Below are 21039 nucleotides of genomic sequence, written 5' to 3'. Positions count from 1 at the left end.
GAAACTAACAAATTTGGCAGTTACTATTTAACATTACTGTGAGGAAACTTTAAACTAGATAATTCCACATTAAGAGGTAGTTGAACAAAATGTTATTTGTACACTGCTTTGAGGTTTTTGTGTTTGTTTCCCTCTTTTTTCCCCTCAAAATAAACAAATCCCATATGAGCAGCTTTGTCTTCTTTCTATTAAAAAAAATTCCATAGGTATAGTTTACTATACACTAACCCAGCAAGACTTGATTTTAGCTCACATTTCTGTGCTGGGGTTTGGAATTTACTAACGTATGATGTTAATATGCTTTGCATTATTAGAGCTGAGAGCTGGGACTTCATACATACTCTGACTCACTGACAAATAGTACCAGCAAACATCTAAAATGTAGAGCTGATAAGGACTCAGAAGATGACTTTTTAATTAAAAAAAAAACAACCCTTTAATTTTTGCTTTTAAACACCTTAAATTGGTGACAGTTAACAACAAAATTATTAGGTTTCATTTCTAACATCATTAGTACAATAGCCTACGGTAAATTATTCAGGACCTATGAAATGAGATTAGCTAGATGAAAGCTAGAAAATTACCCAGACATAGATGGTTTTGTTGTCCCCACAATGTTTTTTGGGTTTTTTTTGGTGAATATGTGGGTAGGGCAATAAGGAAAAAGGCCTTCAGTGCACCCAATTAGGAGATGAAGTGAACAAATATTCTAATCCAGAAGAATTATCATGAAGTTTTATCATCTTAAAAGAATAAACAGTGGTGCTGTGAATATCTATTTTTTCCAACACATTTATTAAGTCCCTTATATGTAAAAGTATAGAATTAAGACTATTTGAAAGGATTTATAAGTGTACGAAAATATATAATTTTAACTCAATTTATATTATCCAAGTATTATTTTTAATAAAGAGCAACATATTTCTTCATTTATATGCTAAAGATTATATGTTTATTCAAGTTCAGGGCTTCAATCAGGGTCCTTAACAGCTACTTACAATAGGGTTTATTTAAATGGTTTTTTTTTTAATGAATAAATGAATATGTGGCAATCCCTTTCAGTTTATATATATTGTAGGTATAGCATAAACATCATTTCATTTCATTTCAGCATGATATTTGAAAGCAAGTGTATATTATAAACTACTTATTATAAATAAAATATTAACTCCCATCCTTTCCTGCTATTACTACCAAATAATTGCACTGAACAAATGTTTAACTTTACATTTCTTCTCTAGAAAGAGTAATAAACTAATATTAATGACTTCCCTCTTCAGATGGTTTCCAATTTTCCAAATTAATAAGACTATGATAATTTAAAGTTCAATTGCATTGTTCAACATACAAATGAGCTAATTTTTAATTATCCTTAATTAGTCATTTTGTTTCAGTTTTGATTGCAACTTTTCATTTCTGGGAATCCTAAATACATTTGTTTCTAGTGAAACTCTACTCTCCAGCTATTACTTCAGGGTAATTTCACAGCATTATTTTTGCAAAGTAAAAAGATTTACCAGTTAATATGGAAACCAAGTTCAGAACCATTTTAAATTTAAGCCACAATTTTAAAAAATTCTTCCCTATTATTAGGTAAGAAGAAAATACAAAGCAGACTATTTAATGTCCCCATCCATTTTGCATTTTGTTTTTACAGACGAGACTATAGCAACATCAGCTACTGGCTTTAAGACACAAAAATTATAAAACAATTACCATGAAGCTGAGCTTTCCTTGGGAAGGTTAAACCAAATAAAAGTAAAAAGCAGATCTACTGAAAAAGTAAACTTATTCCTGAAGATGCTGGAGAGACAAAATGAGGGGATAATATGAAGGCTAATCTCAGAAGACTTCTCGCTTACAAGAAACCGAGAATAGGACTGTTAGACAATTTCTATTATTCATCTTCTGGCCGGGGGTGAGGGTAGGAAGCTTTGTAGGATTCTTAATGGAGAATAATTTGGAGTTTAAAATTGAGAATGAAAAAGAAAAAGATAAATTAACCCTAATCTTTAAACTATAACCCCAGGATAATCATAAAATAAGCAAATTGATTTTACAGAGGTTTTCCTAAAATCCACCCAAGAGAATTTAATCAGTATTGTTAAAGCAAAAACAATTTTGAATTCATGGTTAATACATATTTCAACATAAAATGTATTTCTATCATATGAGTAGTAAATTTATAACAACATAACTAAGGTATGGATATATGTATGTATATATATATAAACACAATCATAAAGTTTTATAGCTCTGTGCATGACTTTAGAAAGAGGATATTTAATATATTTAATGTGTTATTGTGCAACATATATAATGTGATATCATCCATGTACATTTCTGTACACTAAATTTGGGAGAAAGAAGTTATGGAAGTATATTCATGTCATTTGTGAACAATGAAATTATATTTAAAAAAATACATTGCTATTTTCTGTCCAAAGTTTATTTACATTTCATTAGCTAATTCTAAACTTGGCATGAAAGCTGTTCCAGGAGTTAAATGGAAAAAAGTAATGAAAGATGAGCCCAAGTCTCACAAAAATAGAAGAGTTTTACTCGATATTGACAGCATTCCAAAATATACGAACTCTAATTTGGTTTAGTACTGCAACCACTGTTCAAATCAAATAGTAATCCAAGATCTCTATTAAGTATACTTATTAAAAATCTAATGTTAGTGTAATATTACTCCGAAGCTGCAATAACCCATTATCCTTGCAAGTCATTGAAACATGCATCACAGACACGAACAGGCTTCTTGGAAGAAGGAGTTAAGGCATTTTTGGCTGAACACTCGGCACAGAAGATATTTCCACAATGTCTGCAGTGATGCTGTAGATGACAAAAATTAAACAATCTTAAGCATAGAAATGACACCAAAAGCATTATGAGACAACAAGAATACTGCAAAGTGCACTATGAAGGTATAAACTTTTGAATGATTAGTGTATTTAATATAATATTTTAATATGCCATTTTAATCCCTTAGTTAAATGCTTCCTATTTATCAGATTAAACATTTTATATGGACTTTATCATGGAATTCTGGAAAAAACAGAAAGCCTTTCAATATGTTAATGAAGCACCTCCAACAGGTGAAAAATTATTACTGTTTGCCAGATGTTTCAGACATTTCTTCAACAGGAATATAAACTTGCAACATCATATGATGGTATTATTCAGAATAAATTTTTTTTATCTCTGCTTTTTCTTCCTTTAAAAGAACCCAATGATGACTAAAACATGAGTTTAATATTGGTGCACTGACTCAGAAAATGATTATTCCAAAGAGTAACAGAGAGAAGGCAACAACTGAATTTAAAACTTAAATTGAAACACATATGCTAACCAGAAACTAAATTGCATGAAATTTATTCTATGTAGTTGTAAATTAACCAAAAAATGTAAATATGTTTTAATCTGTCAAAATGTATTTTAATGATTAAAACATTGTCACTAAGGAATAATATCCAGAATGGTAGCAATATGAACGAAATCATTTACCCGTCTCACTGTTACTGAAAAGCCTTTCCCACAGGCCATACAGTTTTGTACTTCATTATCTTCAGCCCACTTTCTATTCAATGCTTGCGTATGTTTGATCTATTAAAAACAAAGTTTCAACACATTATAATATTCAACATTTTAAAGAATGGTGGATACTTTGTCATTTGGTGCCTGAGTTTCATAATATTTTGACTATAGGCAACCATGGGATAAAATTTTAAAAATCAGAAATACTTTGGTCAACTTCCATTGTCAAAAGTTGCTATATTCTTAAGTCTGAATAACAGATGATAGGTAGGCAGGTAGGTAGGTAGGTAGGTAGGTAGACAGATGATAGATAGATGATGATAGATGATAGATGATAGATAGATAGATAGATAGATAGATAGATAGATAGATAGATAGATGATAGATAGATAGATAGATAGATAGATAGATAGATAGATAGATAGATAGATGATAGAGATAGATAGATGATAGATAGATGATAGATGATAGATAGATAGATGATAGATAGATAGATAGATAGATAGATAGATAGATAGATGATAGATAGATAGATAGATAGATAGATAGATAGATAGATAGATAGATAGATAGATGATAGATAGATAGATAGATAGATGATAGATGATAGATAGATAGATAGATAGATAGATAGATAGATAGATAGATAGATAGATAGATAGATAGTAGATAGATAGATATAGATAGATAGATGATAGATAGATAGATGATAGATAGATAGATAGATAGATAGATAGATAGATAGATAGATAGATAGATAGATAAAGGATAGATAAGATGATAGAGTAAATCAAATTTTATTCTCTAACCTTTGGTGATTTCCCATCCATTCTAACCCTAATGATCAATCCTTCCTTGCACATATTCAGATCACTTCTTCAACACATAGCAACTCATCTCTATTATTTGGTGCTCTTGAATTTTCCCACTCCTGACAATTCACGAATGACATGGTTCTCTATCCCTGGGGTCTCTCAAGTTCTTTCTTTCATATTTAATTACTCATAACACAGTCTATACATAACTGCTACATAGCAGCCACTCGAAAGTGTTTATAAAATATGGGATTTTTTTTAAAGGCTAAAAATATACTTTTCACTAAGAGGTAAAAGCTAGACTAAAAAACTGCCTCCCACTGCCATGTGACTTACTTGAAGGGACTGATTTTCTCTGCCCAGCTCCTGTACTGCCGCAGTTGTATTATCCAGCTTTCTTTGCACTTCCAATACTTTGGTTTGAAGCTTTTCTATTTCAGCTTCTCCTTTAAGACATCTAGAATAGATTGCAAAAAGGTAGTTAATTTTTTAAAAAGTCATTAAAGTCCCTTCCAGAACACAGATAAAGAATTACTTTAGTAACTTTAAATAGAATATATTAATTCAGCAATCTGACTGTTTTCAGAATTAGTTTTAAATGGCTACTTAAATTTCTGTAGAAGCTATGCACTTTGCTCAAGACCCTTCTTCTATTTTAATAAATGTGGACTGTGCCCTGGCTGGGTGGCTTATTTGGTTGGAGCGTTGTCCCATACAATGAAAGGTTTCGGGTTCAATTCCTGGTCAGGGCACATATGGGAGACAACCGACTGATGTTTCTCTCCCCCTGCCCCCTGGTTCCTCTCTCTAAAATAAATGAAAAATATATCCTCAGGTGAGGACTTTAAAAAAATGTAGAATGTGACAATCTTTTTATCACTTAGAATGAAAATAAACTAATTTTATCAAGTACCTTTCTAGTAGTGCTCTCCTTTCATCTTGATTATTCTGAACCGTTGCTTCTAATACTGCAATTTCGCCCCGTAAGTCATCCGTCTGCTTCTCGAGCTCACTAACTCTCCGTTGGCTGGACTGCCACTCCTTCTTCACAGTGCCTAAATTTTCATTTAATGCTGTAATCTGCATGGTAAGTTTAGCTTCATTTTCTTCATGCTTCTTCATTCCTACATCTTTTTCTTTTATTTCAGTATGCTGAGAAAAGGAAAAGCAATGAGGAAAAAACCTATTACAAAATAAATTTGTTAGTTATTGAATTTAAAACATTGGCAACATAAATAATATTACTTCTTCGGGAAAGCAGGCAGGAGAATATATTTCATTATGCGCTAATAAAATTGATTCCGCAAACATCTGTTTAATTTGAATTGGCTTAAAGACCGTAATGCTGAAATGATGGTCAGCAAACCTCTTATAAGAACAAGCTAAAGTAGAACAATTTGAGATTTTCTTTTTTTCCAGAAGAGCAGGGGAAAAACACATAGTTAGGGATGGCAAAGTGCCCTGGAAACAAAGCTAGCATTTTATTATGTCTCAAATTCCACATAATTCCTTTTGTCTCTATCAACCTGACAAGAACCAATACCAACCCGTTGATTCACTGAATTTGAAATTGCAGTTCTTCAACTAAAGCATTCAAGTTATCGGAGGATATTTAGACTTAATTCAACAAAGGAAAGCCAGATGCTTCCCATCTGGCATGCACAACTTAGGGAAGGAAAAGTAGACTTTGGTCATCATAATTTTAAACGGAAGTTTAACGTTCCCTTTTATCAACATTCATTTTGACCAAACAATTGATTTGAACATGATTAGCATTCATGGCATTTACCTCAATCTACACAGTTGTGGGTTTTTCTAGCACTAAAAGTGTTTTTATTTTTTTGAATCATGTTTTATTGGATTTTCATCTATATAAACCAAAATACAATTACAAAATAAAATATTTCTAATCATACCTCAGCCACTTAAACAAATCAGATCTCTTTTCCTAAACAAGGAAATGTTAGGTGAACATTCTAGGTAGACTGTTCATAACTTCTAGGTAGAAAATCCTCTCTTACTGGATTTACACAATCAATTACAAAAACACTTCCCACCATTAACTTACTGACCAGTTTAGCTTCCTTCTCAATAAATCCTTTCTTTAGCTCATCTTCTTCCTTTTTCACCTGCTCTCTCAGCATTTGCTGATTCCTCTTCTCCTGTTCAAGGGTTGCCTTCAGGGAATCTACTTTCCCTTGAAGCTCTAATTTCTGCTGAATCAAAAGTTGTTTGGCATCCTTGAGGTTTGTTAGCTCCTATTTTAAAAGGCCAAAAATAAATCATTCTTTATAGAAAATATTTTAAAATATAGCTGAAATTTATGCAACTTATCACAATATATACAAACATGAGTTTTAGCCTCTTCTCTAATGAGATTCTTAAAGTTCAGTGTTTCAAACAATTGTTTAAAAAGATACAAAATTAGCCTAGCAGGGTGTGGTTCAGCAGTTGAGCATTGACCTAGGATCCAGGTGATCAGGGTTGGATTCCCGGTCAGGGCACACGCCCAGGTTGCGGGCTAGGCAGCCGATCAATGACTCTCTCATCATTGATGTTTCTATCTCTCTTTCTCCCTCTCCTTTCCTCTCTCTGAAATCAATAAAAAAATATATATATTTTAAAAAAGGATACAAAATTATATACTTCCTGCTCAACAATCATTTAAATTCAAGTGATACTTTGCATACATATGTTTTGATAGAATTATGTGAAAAATTTCTACCCTCTATTTCCCTTTATTCACTTAGCAAGTATTTATTGGTCACCATTTAGGCATCACACACTGTGTTAGGTTCTGAGGATTTACACAAAAATATACATTCACTACTTTAAGGAAGTCACAGTCTGGAAGAACCTAATGACATAACAGAGATAATTATAAAGCAAAATTGTAAGTATACTGATAGACATAACAGGTATTATGAGAGCACACAAGAGAGAATCTAACCTTTCTCTAAGAAAATGAATAATATTTTCCAGAGCAAATTATAAACAATTAGCTTCTTTAAATAGCACCCTAGGAAAAATATTCAAGAGATTATTAAAGGATTTTAGGAGGAAAACAATTGAAGAAACAGAATTCCTTAAAATTCTAAATTCTTACATATTTTGAAGTTCACTATCTACAAGCATAATTTTCTAAGTAGATGGCTCTCTTGATTATTATCTCAACAAAATCAAAACTTTTAGGGTCACTTCACTTTATTCAGTAACCTGAAAACAAACGTAACATAGTTTCAATATGTATACAGATATTACGTAACACAAGAGTACTCTTGAGAGCAAGAGAATTTGCCAAAAACAGCAAAACAATGTGCCTGGTACATACTAGGTTCTCAATAAATTCACATATATATTTAAATTTAAACAATGATAATACAACGTTGAAGGAAGAGCAGTGATTAGTTAGTATACCTTTATGCTTTCTTGCTTGTGGGACTTGAGTTCTTCGTTCAGTTTAGCAATTTCTTTTTCTTGTCTACACTTAGTTTCTTCTATCTCTGCCAACTTAGATTTCTCATTTTCTAGTTCTTTTTCTTTCAGTGACTGTTGAAAAATTATTAAAAAATAATTTTAAAGTAAATACTTAACTGATAATATAATCAAAGTGACTGCTACTATTTATAACACTGTCCCCTTTGACCTAAGTTAACATGAGTAAATTACCTTTCTCTGGCCTCTGTGTCCTTATTTATACAACGTGAACAATAAGATCATTATAAAGATTAAGTAGTAAGAGTTAATACTTTAAAATGAATAGAGACTGGCCAGGTAAGAATATCATAAAATTTAGCCAAAACTTCCATTATTACTCTCATTAATACTACTACTATAATTATTATTATTACTTCCTTTATATACGACACCTAAGCTAAAAGTATTATATATTATCTAATTTCATCTCTATACTAGGTAGCTTTTTTAATCCTCATTTTATAGGTAAACAAACAAAGGTTTAGCGAAGTTAAATTATCAGAGTTAGAGGTAAACGAATACAAGGTCTGACTAATCTACAACCCTTGCAACAACAGGCCTATAAACCATAGTTCTGTCAAATTTTCTAAACCTGAAGCATAAGTCAAGAATTCATTCCAGCTTTACCAACCTCACCCCCACAAAAATCCTCCAATTTTTTTAATTAAAGACAATTTCAGGAATTGCAGAATTTACACATACCAACCACTTCAGGAATTGTACACTTCAGAATAATATCCTATCAGCTGATGAAAATATATGATTTCGATTATGAAACCAAAAAAAAATGTTCTCCCAGATCTGAATTTCTCTTTCATGTAGAACTGTGACTGATTTTTAAATATACTGGTCAATTAATACAATGCTTTAAACTTTATACTTTAGCACCACTTATATATACTCATACGTCCCCCTAGAAAAATCTGGTTCTTAATTTTAGGAATTCTTAAAAAGCTTAAGAATTATTTCCAGACCTTTTATTATCTCATTCACACATTTAGAGGACAGAATGTCATATGAGAAATAGTTGAGGGCCTATACTACATGTTTTTGAATAACCAAGGGTCTATGGTTAGAAAAACAGATTAGTTTCTAAAACTAAAAATAGCAGTGATAAAAATGGATAGAAATGAAAGGAGGCTATTAAGAAGTACTTCCTAGAATTAAAATTCCAATTACCAAAACTGTTATATCAGAAACTAAAGTCCATCTGAGAGAGCTGTTGAAAATAAGGTGATGCCTGTATTGAGAGTAAGAGGTTTGACTGGATGATCTCAATGGTCAGAAAATGAAATACCTTTTCTTTCTGAATATCTTGTAGTGCTGCACACTGCTCCTTTAACTGCTGTTCTTTCTTTGTTGCATCCTGCTCCAAAGCAGCCTTGGCACTCTTCAGTTCTTGAATCAATTTATTTTGGTTTCCAATTTGATTTCTGTTTGAAATCAAGTCCTCCTGTGCCAGAGAAAGCTTCTCTTCTACAGACTTACAAAAAACAATTTCCCCAAATTATTATATGCCATTTATTTTGCAATTTTCAACAGAAACTTAATAGTTAACATAAGCATAGAGAAAAGCAATAAACTATAAAAATATAGTATGTTATACCCTTCAGTAAGATCATATGAAAGAGAAAAAATGTCATATAATTAATTATCTTGCCTATGGAAAATATTTATAGCATAAAATACTTAATAAAGTTGAAGAATTCCAAAACCTCTAGAAATAATATATAAGTATTTACTGGCTAAGTGATATGAAGGAATATCAAATAACTAGGGACCATATCAAACATCGTCAGAGAATATATATATATATGTGGTTAGAAAAGCCATGGAGAGACATAAAAAAAACTAAAAAAGAGATATAGTTAAATGCTACATCATGTGTACATACAGGGTGGGAAAAAAGTACTTTTACAGCTGTGAGGATGCGAAACACAGAGTTTATTCTTGTATTATTATTTATTAATTATTGTATTATATTCCATACAAACTGCAAACCTACTTTTGTCCCACCCTGCATATGTTTTGTAGGATCTGTGATGTCCCTTGACGTGCTTAAACCTTTAATAAGTAAAAAGTGTTTTCTGTCTTGGAAAAACAAAACTGTATTTCACATCTGCTAACTGATCAAGTGAACTAAAAGAGGAAAGTCAGCCGGACATCTGAGGCCCTATTTCTGACAAGGCCATCACCCCCTCCTCTTAACTTCTCACTTGTATAGCAGAAGTAATTTTGCCAGTTAACATAGTCCATAGTTACTGACAGTTATAAGGTCCCAATATTTTGAGAAGTCGACAGGGGAAAGGGCAAGTTTTTGACCTATTAGGTTTCATTTGGGGGCAGATATGTTAACTGGTGGGTAACAGAAATGGCAGGAACCTTGCCACTCTCAGCTGCTATTGCTAAGAATCCTCAGGGAACGGAACTAACTCGAAGATGCTCTTCCACCCTCTAGAAGAAGTTCATCTTTCTTATTCTAGAGATGTAGTTCCCTTGAAAAGAAAACATAAGATAATTCAGGTAGGATCCTGCTGATTAGACTTGGTTATTGCAAGCATTCAATAAAAAATAGATGAAAATAAATAAAGGCCTTACTTAAGGGACTTCTTAAGCTCCCTGAAAGAGAAAGTTTATTCCTTACAATAACTTGGTTCAGAAGTCTTTCTGATGTAAATTAAATTTCCATTTTCAATGGGTTCCAGTAGAATACATAAAACCAACCCTGAGGCTTCTTTTACAGGAAAGACCTAAAGTCATCTAGTCCTTTATTAATCAAGCAGCTAACCATTAATTAAGTACACTACTAGAGTAGACAGAGGGTATAAGATAGTCCCTGACTAAAGGACATGGCTATGTAGCCTGAAAAACAGAACCAGAATGGAAAACAGAAGCTGAACAAGGTTAGTAAAGCATTTGAGCCAAATGCACAGAAAAATGACCAGTGTGAGAGCTTTCTGAAGAATGTGATTACAGAAGGCTCCATGGTGTATGTGGGAACTAACCTAAGTATCACGAGAAGTGAGAGTGATTTCAGATAAAAAGAATAAAATTTGACAATGCCTAGTCCATACAGTCCATAGCAACTGTAATTAGGTAACAGAGGCTAAAGAATACCAAGGCTTGCTACAGCCTGTAAGTAACAGTACCCCTAATCTCTGACCACAAGAATCCCAAAATGCTCATGGCTTAAATAAGCCTACACAATTTTAAACTCACAAAAACCCAGTGAATAAATCTTTAAAGTCAAGCTCAAAATCTTAGACTACTCTTTTTCTGAAGTCTCCAAGACATACTGCTCTACCTTGCCTCTGAATAATCATCTATGTCAGTCAGTGGTATATTGCCATACATTTTAAATATTCCTTTTGTTTCTTAAGGCAAATCATGTTATTTTCATCAGCTGAGCATCTCTTCCTTAGGGAACTTCTCTCTCGAATTCAATGGTTTAGTTGGGGCTATCTTTAACCGGTCCGCTCCCACTGGAACAGGCAAATCCCTGAGTACATCAACTCTCCACCTCAACCCTGAATGATACCCCAAACACATTACAGTACTACAGCTAAAGAAGAATTTCTGCAGTGTTCTGTGATAGCTATTGCTATTCTGTCTATTCAACAACTTTTCCCTTCTTTCAAAAAAACTTTAAAATTTTTAGTTTGATGACTGATGAAATGACATAAAGAAGAGTACTAGGCTAAGAAGATTTGTATTAATTATGAACTTAATCAAGAATTTCACTTCACTCAGGGTGAGAAATTTATAGTTAAAATCCACTTCAACCTTTCCTCAACAACAAATAGCAGCACACAGCACAGCCAATTTGAAATATTGTCAACAAACTTAAATATTTCATAAGTAATCCAGCAGATGGGGCTAAAGGCATAGATTAGGCCAAATGATCATCTCCCATTCTCTGGTGTCTTGGTGTACACCCTCAGCCCACAGATGGCAACCTTGCCTTAGGCAGGTGTTATAAGGTTCTAAACCTCTCCCTTTCTCTCCGCTGCACAAGATCATATAATACCACTGAAGCAACAACAAAATAATGGCTGATAACTCTCTTATTCTGGCCTGTAATATCATTTGAATTTCCCTAGGAATTTACTTCTTTTTAAAAAAATTAACTTCCTAAGTAGTTCAGTTCCTTCTCATTTTGGAAGCATTAATACAGAATTCATCAGTATTCTATTTTATAAAAAAAATTCTAATGAAATTATTATAGACTAAAAGGCTATGAATCAGAAAACCTGAGATCTAATCATGGTTCTGTTACTGTGCAACACGAGGCCTGTCACAAACCAAGCCGGCCCTCAGTCTACATATGGAAGGCCTTAATCTACAAAGGAAGCTTTGGAATTGAGAATCAATCTCTGGTCTCTTAATAGTTGTAAAGCTCCACAACAGACTTAGCCCTCTGCCTTTCACTTTTTGCCCACATTTACATTTGAATGATTCTTTTATGTATAAATATATTAGTATGTGATACAGCTTTCAGACATAATAAAAATAGTGGATGGCTTAATGAAAGAATATTGATTTAAGAGATCTAAATCCTGTTACTATATTATGTTCTTGGGTAAAATATATTCATATGAAAAAAGAGTGTGATTTCTATAGGACTTCTAAGAGCAGTCAAGTTTCATCTCCTCTATCAACTAAATACCCTTTAAATTCATCTACATTCTCCATCTCTACTATTACCAGCCCAAGCCACCATCATCTGCAACTGGACTACTACAAAGTCTCCTCTCTAGTCTCTATATTCAGCCATCTTCTCCTATAATCCATCCCTTATCCTATAGCCAGTCATTGGCCTAAAATACAAATCTGAACAAATCCTTTCAGTGGTTCTCTACTGCCTTTAAAGTAAAGTCCAAACTCTTCCACAAACCTTCCCTGACTTTCAGTCATGTTGCAAAGAAAAAGAAAAAACAGGCCTTGGCCAAGTAGCTCAGTTGGTTAGAGGGTTGTCCCGATAGCCAAGGTTGTGGGTTTGGTCTCCGGTCAAGGCACAGACAAGAAGCAGCCAATGAATGCATAAATAGATGGAACAACAAATTGACCCCTCTCCCTCTCTTTCTCTCTCCCCCTTCCTCTCTCTCTAAAATCAATAAATAAAAAATTCAAAATAATAATTTAAAGCTACCTAAGAGGATAGCAAATAAGACATTTTCTAAGTTTCAGGTGGCATTCTTTTTTCTTATAACAACTCATTAACTTAACTAATACCTATATATATTCTATATAGATATGATATATATAACATATATTTATATATTTATATATTTATATATAATCTACCTGTTGGCACTACAAAATTATTTTACCCAATTTCCTATTTCTGTGTCAAATCATTAGTCACCTCTGATTCCTTGTACCCTGTATGTATTCAGCCCTTCTGTTTCATCTTGTCTTTCTCATAAACCTCTTCTGTTCCATCCTCTTTAACCTCAATCCCAGTTCTAGTCAACTTGCACCTTGATTACTGGAAGGTATGGAGGAAGGAAGGGAAGAGAGCCTGCTAACTAATCTCTCTGACACTAGTTTACTCAATCCAAGTTGTCTAGTCCAAGTTGTTTATAAACCGCTTCCAAGTTCTTAAGTTGCCTAAAGAACTATTTTCTTCATTTTACTCCTCTGTTTAGACTCTTCATTTTCCCCCCAAATATAAAGTCCAATTATCCTTGCTAGGCATCTAAGATACTTCACAATTTTATCCCAACCTTTTTAACCTTAACTTCCAAACAAAAACCAGCACTCTAGCAAAAGACAATTATGTTAACTGTCTCCTGGCTTTACTCATTCCCACTGCAGCACCTTCTCTCAAACGTGCCCAAGTGAAATGATCTTTCTCAAGACATTCTGTGTATTCAAATTCCATGTATCCTTCAGGACCTGGTCCAGTCCTACCTCCTTTATAAAGCCTTCCCTATAGCAGCAGCCTATGAATAAAATACTGACTTAGTATATTTATATATATTACATATATATCCTATGACTTTCAGAATTTTTAATAATGCACTTTAAATTAAACAAACAAAACTTCAAACATAAAAAACAAATGTTATATTTCACCAGAGACTGACAGGCAGACAGACAGACAGACAGACAGAGCTGGCTTAAACTTCTATGAGAGAACACAAATGTTCCATTTTCCTTAGAAAACTGATACCTTAATGCTACATAAAAGTTATTTACCCTTTTTCCATATCCTTCATTTTAATAAACAAGATACTTCATCTAATCAAATGGTATTCCATATGTTTACATAATTAATGGTAAATTTACTTTGAGCTATGATCTCCTAATTTTAATCATCAGTCATTCCTGTAGTCTTGGGAAGGTAACAAATGTATAAAACTAAAGTCAATATTGCCTGACAAGAAACAATAAAACTGTTTTCATTTTCACAAGTGGTTTACATTTAAAACTCCTTAGATTTTCTAACAGCACATTTTAAAGCTTTGGGGTTTTTTTACATAAAGACAGCAAAGTCCTTAGATAAGCTAATATAGCAATTAACAAATTTCCACATTTTTTTACTATTACAGATATGTTATTTTTAAATGCATATACTTGTATATATTTTGTTATAAAACAATTTCATTTTTAAAATGCATGCTACTCCAAAAATAATTTAATAGAAAACAAGTGCGATATTCCATAAATATTATTATTTCCTTGCCCATTTGGGTTGAAATCAACCATTTAATGGATGTCTATAAACAACTTACTGATTTTTATGAAAAAATATAGTTTACTATACCTTAAGATCTTGCCTTGTGGCAAGAAGTTCAGATTCCTTCCCATAGAAATCAGACTGAAGCTGTTTTAGATTTTCCTGACTTTTTTCATAGGTGTTTTGTAACAATGACATTTTCTCCTTCTCTGCTGCAAGTTCCTGCGCTGCTTGGGTTAACTGCTGCTGTAGTGTATTCTCAAGCTCTGTCTGAAACATACAATAGTTATTTAAAACAGTATGCATACCAAAAATCAGTTACAAATATAAAATGAAATCCACACAACTACGATTACTGAGAACAAACTGAACTGCATCCATGCCCTACAATTCTTCTACTTTGGTAAAGAGGAACATACTTACCTTATAGTTACAAAGTTAAAAAAATTACAAAATCCAACAAGCCCTAACTTCAAAACAAAAATGAAAAAGCAATTAAATAAAGAAAAAAAAGCATTTCACTGGGAAGTCCTAAGTATCAAGGCCTCAGGAGACTGAGGGTAACAACCACATTCTGATGGAAGACCCAGTGCTAGAGGCTGTAGAAGATGATATAGCTCAAAGTTAAACTACAGGAAATTTCTACATGAGAGAAATTTAAAAACCATTGCTATGTTGAAGTTATTGTTTTTTCTCCCTGAAATTCAAAAATAACTTAGGAAATTTCTACAGGTCATCTTTATTAACATGATGGCAGAAAAAGAGAATCTTCCAAAGGTCCAATTCCTTTAAATTCTAAAGCTGTCTTTAGTCTTTAAGAAGATTCAGGAGCTATGCACAAATTAGGACATAATTAAAATACATGTATGCATAGTATGGACATAAGCACTTGGCTTTTATATATACTACCTTCAATGAAACTGTTACTGAGGTAACCAGCAACCATCTTGTTCCAAAATCCAATAGTTATGTCTTTGTCCACATCTTACTTGACCTCCCAGCAGCATTTGAAATAGCTGACAGTGTCCCCCTTCCTAGAAAACATTCTTCAGCCTGGTTTCCAGGCACCTTATGTATTAGGTTCTCCTACCTCACTGGTCATTCCTTCTTAAAATCTTTTACTAGCTCCTCTTCTTCTGTTTGGCTTGTCAATATTATAGAGCCCCAGGTTTCTGTCCCTGGCCCTCTTCTATTCTATATAGTCTCTCTCTCGAAGATCTCAACTAGACTCAAGGCTTTAAATATCATCTACTTACAACTGACTCCTGAATTTATGTCTCTAGCTTCAACCTATCCGCCTTAACCCTGGGCTCATTACCCAATTACTTCCCTGGCATCTCCACTTGAATGATTGATAGATATCTATCTCAAGCAGAACTCTTGATTAATAAGAGCAACCTTGCTCATCAAAAAGCTACTACTTCCCCCAATAAATATGGGCATCTATCCACTTGCATAAGTCATAAACCTGAAGTTATTCTTGATTTCTCTTTCCATCATCTCTTACATCTAATCTATCAGCAAGTCCTGATGACTCAACTTCCAAAATATATTCCCAAATCATCCACTTCTAACACTTTAGTTCATGCCATGATCATGTACTATTGGAACTACTGCAATAGTTTTTCATTGCCCTCCTTGCTTGCTCCTGTATCTCCTTTTAGCCAGACTGTAGTATTCTCTGCTCAAAATTCTCCAAATAATTCTAATTGTCCTTAGAACAAAATATATTTCTGTTATCTTATAATCAACACATTTGCATGTATATGCTTTGGTCTCTGCCTACTTCTCTGAGTTCCTCTCATATTACTCTTCTTCTCTCCCACTATACTTAACCTATATTAGTATTCTCTTTTTAAAAAGTACCAAGCTTGTTCTAGACTTAAAGTCTCTGCACTAGTTGTCTCCCTGACCTTTGTATGTATAGCTCTTATATTTCATGTAGCAGCTCAAATCTCTTCAGAGAGGCTTCTTTGATCACCCAACCTTTAGAAGGACTCCGTCCCATCACTGCCTTTCACATCATCCTGTTTTGTTTCTTCCCTCAAGAAAATGTAAGCTCTATGAGAACAGGTTCCTTATCTGTCCATGGCTATATTTCTAACACTCAGGTCTGAACACAGTTCTCCCTTATTAAAAACTTTTAGTACTCTGATATTAAAAATTTAAAGTGAAAACAACTACACAACATCTCCTGTGATCTGGCTTCATCTAATTTTGTGGACTTATCTCCCCTCACTTCTCCACTTACCATGCACTCCAATAGCTAAAGTTCTAAATGACATTTTTAAAGTTTTGCAAACTTTGCTAATATTATTTCCTGTCTTCAAAGGCCCAGTTCAAATGCTAGCTCCATTAGAAAGGCAGTCAAAATTTTCACTAAATTCTAATTTTTCTTATATGTCTATTTAGGTTGTTTCATTCTCTTTTTTTTATTACAGTTTTCTTTTTCTTTACATACCTGCTTCCCCATTAAATTATAAGCTACTTGAGAGTAGGGGGCCATATCCTATTCATTCTGTATTCCCACATTAGTTTTTGACTAAAGTAGGTGCAGGAACTGTTGACTTACAGCCTGCTTGCTGGATCCTTGATCAATGGCTCCTAAACCATCGTATATATGATTATACATAAGTTTGTGTGTGTACATATGTATGTGATTATGTAATAATTACATGTAAATAAAAATATGATTAAATGTAAATATATACATAGAAAATATGTGTGTTTTATATATATGTATGTGCATATATGCAGTATACATCTATACCCATTTAAACATTATCCTTGGTTTTCCTATTTCACTGTGGACCACCGATAACTTTGTCACAGACCATCACTGCATGGCCCACCATGCACACTGACACTCTTAGATCATAATTTGTTATACCTTCATATAATATCCAAAAACTATTTTGCTCCTATATTGCACTGGACACAGTACTAGGTGCTTTAAATACATTATCTCAATCATTACAACAACTCTATGACCCATTTTACTTAGCTTAGAAAGATGAATCCTTTCCCTGCGACCATAAATCTAATATATGTTGCATAAAATTTAAATTCAGATTTGCCTGGCTCTAAAATTTATCTTTTTTTCCATGATGCTACACTGCTCCTCAACAAAACCTAACTATTCTTGCCTTTCAATGATTCTCCAGTTACTCGAAATTCCAAATCTAATTTATAGAGACTAGCTATTCACCCAATACTCCCCAAAATGCTGTCCTCCCTAAGGTTAAAAAGTGTGTTCCTTATTCTAGCATCCATACACTAACATTAGTGAACTACAACTATAGCTGAATGTTTATGCCCCCCTCCCCCGAAATTCATATGTTGAAATCCTAATCCTCAATGTGATGGTATTTGGAGGTGGTGCCTTTGGGAGTTCACTAGGTGCTGAGGGTGGAGCCTTCATGAATGGAATTAGTAAGTGCCCTTATAAGAAGAAACATAAGAGAGATAATCTCTCTCTCTGCCATGAGGTTACAGTGAGAAGGCTGCTGCTACAAACCAAGATATGGGCTCTCACCAGACACTGGATATGTCAGGTGCCTTTATCTTGGACTCCCCAGCCTCCAGAACTGTGAGAAATAAATGTTTATTTTTCAACAACCCAGTCTACGGTATTTTTGTTATAGCAGTCTGAATTAAGGCAACTACCAATAAGAACATTTCCTATAAATTTCATAATCCGTAAGGTGTCATCTAGTAAAGCCCTGCAAAATATAGGTAATACACATGAATCATAAATATGAAATTTTATTATAACCAATAATTTAATGAAAAAGAAAGTGTGCTAAAAATCAGTGTTGGCCTTAGCTAGTTAGGCTCAGTAGTTAGAGCATCAGCCCGCAGACTGAGGGGTCCTGGGTTTGATTCCAGCCAAGGGCACATACCGCAGTTGCAGGCTTGACCCCCGGCCATGGTCGGGGAGTAAGCAGGAGGCAACCAATCGATGTTTTTTTTCTCTCTCTCCCTTCCACTCTCCCTGAAAAGCAATGGAAAAAATATCCTTGGGTGAGGATTAAAAAAATAAAGTAATAAAATAAAAAATATAAAATAATAAAATAAAAATAAAATAAAATAATAAAAAATAAAAATCATTGTTGTTTTTTAATTAACTAAGTTATGATGCTATAAAAATGAAGATCTGGGGAATACTTGGATACAAAGTTAATAGAGTTGGAAAAAAAACGACCTCAAGGTATCAAAGCATACAACAAAATATGTATTGTGATAATTACATACTGACCTATGATTATATATAACAACACACAAAAATGAATAGAAAAATTTGTCTACTCTTGTTCGTATTATTAGAAAATTACTCTTTTTATAAAGTAGCATATGATAATTATAAAAACAGTGGTCAATGTCAAATGTATATTTGTAGAATTAATATTTTTTCTCTAGTAATATGACAGCTAATACTTAGTGATATGACATATTTTGTTTGTTCTACATAGTAGGAATTTTACTTCTCTCTTCTCCATGGAACACTTAATATGCACATACCAAAAGTGGGGAACAATTCCTTTTGTTCAAATATCAGGTATGGTTCATTTTTATGAACTCTTGATCTGGACAAGTATTAGTGAAAATATATGCTCAATAATAAATTAAAATAGGTTTAGAAATGGAAATCATTATGATAGCTTAAAATATCAAACAATTATAACTATATAAAATTTACACTACTGAATTTTTTTCATATAAACCATTTTGTGATTTTGTTCTTGATTATTTTCCCTTAATAAGAATAATATATTTTTTAATTCTGTTAAAATTTTTAATACACTAGAAATGTTGTATTAATCATTCCCTTAATAAGTGTTAGTTATATGTTATTTTACAAAAAGATCATTTTATGTCTATCAGACAAATGATTAGTTCTAGAATTTTAAATAAGAATTACCTGGCAATGGTTATAGTAAATGGGAATTTGGACTTAGATATTTAATCATATAATTAAGTACTTTTATACATTTAACTTAGAAATAGTTTGAGCATACATAAATTTTCTTTGTTGCAATTCATCTGTGTTAATGATCAAATTATCTTAATTATAAAGTTTTTCTTCCCATAAAAAGTAAGCAAATGTATCACTACCTTCTGTGATATAGCAATTTTAACTTCTCCTTGGAGTGCTTCAATTTGCTTTTTCTTCTGTTCAGTCAATTGCTTTAGCTCATTTATGTTCCCCTGAAGTTGCTGTTCTTCTTTTTCCTTTTGTTTTAAATTATTCTGGGCCTGTGTGACTTGTCCCTGCATTGAATTGAGTTCCAACTTCAACTGATGAGAAGTCTAAAAGAAAAGAAAATCTGTTTAGCATTCATTTATTCATCAAACACACATTTACTGAGTATCTACTACATGCCAACCACTATTCTAGGTCAAAACTACTGAGCCTGTTGGCCACAGGTAATCAGTAGTAGAACAAAAAAATCCCTGCCCTCTGCAGCTTTCATAGCTGACACTATTCACTATTAGATGACACACCGCATTAATCTTTCATATTTGTTTAATCCTAAGTACCTTTTAAATTTTGATCATGTATTTGGATAGAGCTTGTAAATGAACTAGACTAGTCTTCCCTTGTGTCATAGAAAATAAGAATAGCAACATCAATCTTTAGATTGCTAGAACATCGACTGTTTTTCTAGAATATTCTCAAAATGCTAACTGAGCCTGCTGCCCATGGTTAATCAGAAAGAATAACTCCATACTAACTATGACAAAAACTAAAATTGCTTTTGGGAAATATGTCTAGTATCTGTCTGATGACACTAAACTACACTACACAATAGTTTACTCATTTAGAGAAATAGGACATATTTTGCTACTACCTTGTTTTTACAGTCTAAAAGCATATATTTCTGTTCAAAGACAGATATACAGAAGTCATACTGAGGTTCCTCTGTGGCCAAAGTGAACTACCACTATCTCCTACCCTTCCAGCCTAAATCATGTTTTCATGTTTTATGATTATTTCAATAAAAACCTAATTTGAGCATTTGACCATATTTAAGGTTACTTTTTTAAAAGGTTCAGTACTACATACAGATGCTTGAACTATTTCTAACACAAAAGGAAATATTTTTGTGTAAAATAGGAGTCAGGTAATATAACAATAATGATGATTATGCTATGATAACCAGTTATAAAAGAATAGCTAACACTGAACATTTATTTTGTTATAGTCAGTGTTCTAAGCATGTTAAAATATATTAACCCATTTATTTTTCACAATAATCCTACGGCATAGATTCTATTGTTAGCCACATTGTACTGCTGAGGAAACCAGAACACAGAGAGATTAAGTAATCTAAAACAAAGCAAGACAGCATAGCTAATAAATGGCATAGCCAGTAAACACTTCTGGACAATCTGGATGGGCACTAAGTCACCATAATTTCATATTAAAGACTTGTCAGGAGTAGGTTTTGCTGCTTTATCAAGTCAGATCTCTAGAAAGCTACATGCCTGAACTCTAGTTGCTAGAGGTATGTCTTCAGATAA

The 21039-nt window shown here is 33.0% G+C and overlaps 1 protein-coding gene across 2 annotated transcripts in view; it reads right to left on the bottom strand.

Annotated features, from left to right (window-relative positions):
• Nucleotides 1-301: 301 nt before the first annotated feature.
• The window catches only part of EEA1 (early endosome antigen 1), a 131770-nt gene continuing 111032 nt past the window's right edge, over nt 302-21039 (bottom strand). For both annotated transcript variants that reach the window (XM_087814497.1, XM_087814498.1), the window contains 9 exons: nt 19630-19824; nt 14602-14784; nt 9130-9315; nt 7773-7904; nt 6428-6613; nt 5269-5507; nt 4692-4812; nt 3511-3609; nt 302-2838 (listed from right to left, as the gene is read on the bottom strand). In XM_087814497.1, the coding sequence (XP_087670623.1) occupies nt 2716-2838; nt 3511-3609; nt 4692-4812; nt 5269-5507; nt 6428-6613; nt 7773-7904; nt 9130-9315; nt 14602-14784; nt 19630-19824 (1464 nt within the window). In that variant the 3' untranslated portion in view covers nt 302-2715. The remainder of the gene's footprint in view (nt 2839-3510; nt 3610-4691; nt 4813-5268; nt 5508-6427; nt 6614-7772; nt 7905-9129; nt 9316-14601; nt 14785-19629; nt 19825-21039) is intronic.

Source organism: Miniopterus natalensis, chromosome 2, assembly GCF_054644295.1.
Source record: "Miniopterus natalensis isolate mMinNat1 chromosome 2, mMinNat1.hap1, whole genome shotgun sequence".
In the NCBI taxonomy this organism is placed as follows: Eukaryota; Metazoa; Chordata; class Mammalia; order Chiroptera; family Miniopteridae; genus Miniopterus; species Miniopterus natalensis.
Note: the sequence above shows the minus strand (reverse complement) of the source record. Positions and strands in the feature narration are given on the sequence as shown.